General features: G+C 38.0%; 1 protein-coding gene across 4 annotated transcripts in view; it reads left to right on the forward strand.

Moving 5' to 3' along the window:
- Positions 1 to 5,047, forward strand: part of LOC106875372 (elongin-C) — a 40,742-nt gene that overhangs the window by 11,429 nt on the left and 24,266 nt on the right. For all 4 annotated transcript variants that reach the window (XM_014923473.2, XM_014923491.2, XM_052972786.1 and 1 more), the window contains exon 2: positions 432 to 627. In XM_014923473.2, coding sequence (XP_014778959.1) covers positions 456 to 627 — 172 coding nt within the window. In that variant the 5' untranslated portion in view covers positions 432 to 455. The remainder of the gene's footprint in view (positions 1 to 431; positions 628 to 5,047) is intronic.

A 5,047-nucleotide genomic window follows, 5' to 3' on the forward strand; every position in this document is an offset into this window, starting at 1 on the left:
TCTTTTGCCGAACCAACACCAGTTGTCAAGCAGTACTGGGGGGCAAACACAAAGAGACACACACACACATACACGTATGTATATATATATATATATATATATATATATATACGACAGGTTTCTTTCAGTTTCCATCAACCAAATCCACACACACGGTATTGGTCAGCCCAAGGCTGTAGTAGAAGACACTTACTCAAGGTGCCACACAGTAGAACTAAACCCGGAACCATGTGGTTGGGAAGCAAGCTTCTTACCACACAGCCATGCCTGCATCTATTGGGTAATTTTATTTCATTAATCTTGGTGTCACCAGGTATTCCCTCCACTAGTTTATTAATTGAACTGATCTGATTACTACAAGTAACGTTGTTGGTTTTATCTGTCACTTTTGAGATAATTCTAAAATCCTGTCAATTTCTTTTAATTACCAGGCTTGAATATTGTATAAAATCCTAATGAAAATGTCCGATCCTAAGGATGAAAAGGAGGAAGAGAAAACCTATGGCAGCTGTGAGGGCCCTAATGCCATGTATGTAAAACTGGTCTCTTCTGATGGTCATGAATTTATTGTCAAAAGAGACCATGCTCTCACATCAGGAACCATAAAAGCTATGCTTAGTGGACCTGGTAAGTTAAACTATTTTATTTTCTCTGTGTGTTGATTTGGGAAGGTGCACTGCCCCCAGAGTAACTGAGATGAATTATTCCTGGGGTTAGTATTTATTTTGAATAATTGTTGCAGATTAATGTGGTGGAGAAGAAATGCTGTTCTGAAAAAGACAGGTTGGGTAATACTGAATCTGATGTGGCAGATAATATTGATGTGTGGAGTTAAAGAGATGAGTTAACCAAATAGTTGTAAATATAAAAAAGCCTTCAAAAATTAAGATAAACTGGGACTGTTGCAAGTAAAGAAACAGGGAGAGCACAACTTTTCTGTGAAGCACTGATTTTACATTTGGTTTTCATGCTGACATGGATCCAAGTCAGTTGTTGCTCAATTATTGCACTCTTTTGTGGGCATGTTCCATTTTTGCATGGTTTCAATGACTGAGTTCTTTTGCATCCACTACAGAGTGCACTAGGAGCATTTTATCATGGCACCAGCACTAGTGAAGTTGCAAGACCAAAAATTCCTCTCTACACTGTCTCTATTCTTTTAAGGTAAATGTAATAAGGGTAAACTATGATAGGGATGAGAAGGTGTTAAGATAGGGAGTCACTAATAGCTACATGTTGGTAATAGAAAAATAGCATATGCGCACCCTGATGAAATAGCAGTGATGGTAAAAGAGAGAGAATGATAGAAGATTATGGTGGGTGAGGGTTAGTAAGATGGGTAGGAGTAGAATTGTAGTAGAGTGGAGTGGTAGTAAGGGTACTGAATCAAGTGATATACTTTATCACACAGGTATTGTAATGGGAGGGCAGTGAGGCTGGAGGTATTGGATGTGGACAGATATCCTTCAGTACCCAAATAGCAAGACATAGTTAATGTTGAGATACTACATCAATGAAAATTTCACAATTCATCACTTTCTCAGCTCTTTTCAATATTGTAGTGTAACACTGCACTCCACTTTTTGTAAAAGTATTGTTGAACAGTCTTCCTCTTTTCTTTATATTCTTTGACCAACCATTTGTATTAGACCCTTACTAGTTATTTATGACTACTCAAATAACCTTCATTTAAAATGAAAGGATCTCTAAAATTCTTTAAAATGTCACACTACAGAATCATCTAGTGATGGTGCCAAATAAGAAGTGCCCAGTACACTCTGTAAAGTGGTTGATGTTAGGAAGGGCATCCAGCCCTAGAAACCAAGCCAAAACAGACTATGAAACCTGGTGCTGCCCTTGCTCTTGGCAGTTCCTGTCATGCTGTCCAACCCATGCCAACATGGAAAACAGATGTTAAATATTGATGATGAGGATAATGATGACTTTGCAAGGGTACACCATCACTTCCATCTTTATCTTCTTCCCAGCTACTCCCACCCACCCTTATACAATGTAGGATGGCCATGTATTTCCTCTATATAGTAAGAGACCGGTGCCCATCCTTTTTATCATACTTCAGCCTCTCAAACTTGATATAAAGCCAGCTCCCTTCTCAAATACTCCTTCCACTTAGTTGGACTGCCTTGCAAGTTACTTGGTAACTTCAGTAGTGCTGGTGACAGAAAAAAAAATACCCAGTAGTCACTGTAAAGTGCTTGGTGTTAGAAGGCCATCTAGTCATAGAAACCATGCCAAAGCTGAAACTGAAGCTCAGTGTAACCCTGCAGCCTGTTGAATCCTGTCCAACAACCCAACCCATGCCAGCATGGAAAATAGACGTTAAATGATGTTTGTGGTGTTGATAATGGTACAACCTTGTATATTTATAGAGAAGGTATTCTCTGCATTATTTACATTTGATGGATATTTGTCCTCGTCTTGTTTGTTGTTGACACGTTTCAGCTGATATACCCTCCAGCCTTCATCAGGTGTCTTGGGGAGGGTGGCTTTCAAACCTGGGTTCTCATTCCTAAGATATTTTCGTTGTCGTTCAGGTCACTGCCTGGAATCAAACTTGGAAACTTGGAGTTTGTAGCCTGCGCTCTTAACCACTACACCATATGTCCATGAGCAATTTATGGAGTGAATTTCAGGGCTTATAAATCTAATATTTTCCTATCCTTCCTTAATACCGGTTCCCATATGCTGTTCATATCTGCACTTGGTCTGCTTAGGAGGTTGTGTCCTAGCATATGTGCTGCTTCTTTTAGTTTTCGTATTTTCCTGTGGTGTTCTATGTCTATTATTTTAACTTCATCCCACAGGGGGAGGTGGTCTCCATTTTTCCATACATTATCAGCTATACCTGATTTATCAATATCTCCCATGTCACAGCTTTACGATGTTCCTCTACCCTTATTTTGAGGAGGTAGCATGTTTCGCCTTTGTGTAACCTACCACAGCTGCATGGGATGGAGTACGCACAGTTTTTGGTCATATTCTCTTCTAGTGGTGGTTTTACCTGAAGGAGATATTTGCAAAGTGTTGTATTACTCTTGAATACTGTCCTGATGTCATATGGGCCACATGTCTTTTGTATCTTTTTGGAGAGGCCTTTCACATAGACAGACTGTAGACAGTCTATTGGTTTCATCCTCTCTTTTCTTCATAATTGGAGTAGATAGTATGTTTTTGGGGTAGTTGTTGCTTAATAGATTAAGGAAGGATAGGAAAATATTAGATTTATAAGCCCTAAAATGCATTCCATAATTGCCCACGGGCATATGGCATAGTGGTTAAGAGCACGGGCTACTAACCCCAAGATTCCAAGTTTGATTCCAGGCAGTGACCTGAATAATAATAATAATAATAATAATAATAATATTGAAAAATACCTTAGGAATGAGAACCCAGGTTCAAAATTTCCCCCAAGACACCTAATGAAGGCTGGAGGGTATATCAGCCGAAACGTGTTAACAACAAACAAAATGAGGACAAATATCCATCAAATGTAAATAATGTACATAATTCCTCATCTCTTAAATATAGAAGGGTATTCTCTCTGCTTTCCTGCTACACCACTAACTTGAGAACTTGACATCATAAACCTTGGATGTATCTGGTATATATGACAACACTAGTCATTATTGTCTCTTATCACTATCTGAGTCCTGACATTCTAAGATTTACTACACCATTTCATCCTCAAGTCATCAGTCATCATCTCTTCTGTATACATCCAATTAATCATTCTAACTTCATCTTTCTCTCAGTATTTTTGATCACTGCTCGTGTCTCATTAACATGCAGGTGTCTCCTCGCATGTTTCACAGTGGAAGAAAGCCTTTGTTTCCAATAGAGGCAACTACTCCTTAAGCTTTTCCTCCCTCTTCAATGAAAGTTATAATTGATATCTAACAAGGCATATGAAGAGTCTGACTTTTTTTCCTATGCTTTTATCGTCACTAGAAAAACAAATATCACTAATAAATAATGATTTGGGAATTGTTCCATCATAATTCTTTTTACATCCATTTGTTCATGTTGGTCTGGATTGGTCAGGTCTGCTCCATCACAGCTTTCCTCTACTTGTTGTCCTTTGTCATTATCACCTTCATTCTCTCATCTAGGTCATCCCATAGGACACCCCACCTTCATTCTCACTTACCACATTTTCCTCTTGTACAAACTCACTTGAATTGCTTTATTTTCCTTCACCCACCTTTCATCCTTCATGCAAAACACATCTGTACCAGCCAGCAGCAGTTTTCTCACTTAGAGATTAGAGATGATTTTTTAATACCTGTTTTCTCTCTCAGCTCTGTTGTCTTCCATTGTTCATGCTCACTGACATAACTTAGTGAAGAATGCAATGCACACCTCATGTCTTTCCAAACTTCACATGTCTGCCACACTCAATATCCTTGGGTTATTACCTTCAATTTTGAAAAATTCTTACACAAGTGTTAATATGATCGGTCCTTCACAAGAGAAACTCTTTGTGACCAACAGATGTAATAGTTGTTTACTGCCCCTTTTTTTTTTTTTTACACACTCTCCTGAATTGTTTAGGGTGGATTTTGTAGCAGGATATTCTTCCTAGTGGTCCAGAAGGTATTACTAGGGTTATTGTTTAGCTCTACATCATCCTTAATTGAGCAGATCTACCTATCATATATACATATTATTATAAAGTCTGGTAATTAATCATATATTAATGAATATTGATTAATTATCAGGAGGCCAGCACATCTAAAGAATCAAAGAGATTCAGAAATAATATCTGCAATCTCAGGGGATTAAGGTACATTTAAAAAAAATAACGTTGACCACTAACGTGGACAATTAATGTGCTAGAAATAGATCACATCTTGTGTCTATTAAGACCTAAATTTTTCTCAACATGAAATATAGCAGCATACCGAAACGTGAGCGGGCAAGACATTTAAAATCACCTAAAAAAGCATTCTTAAACAGGTACCGGTTTCGGATTTAACAATTCTTACCGATTGTCCATTCCTCTTCAGCCTGATTTGTAATGTAACCG

Source organism: Octopus bimaculoides, chromosome 14 (assembly GCF_001194135.2).
Source record: "Octopus bimaculoides isolate UCB-OBI-ISO-001 chromosome 14, ASM119413v2, whole genome shotgun sequence".
NCBI classification, from domain to species: Eukaryota; Metazoa; Mollusca; class Cephalopoda; order Octopoda; family Octopodidae; genus Octopus; species Octopus bimaculoides.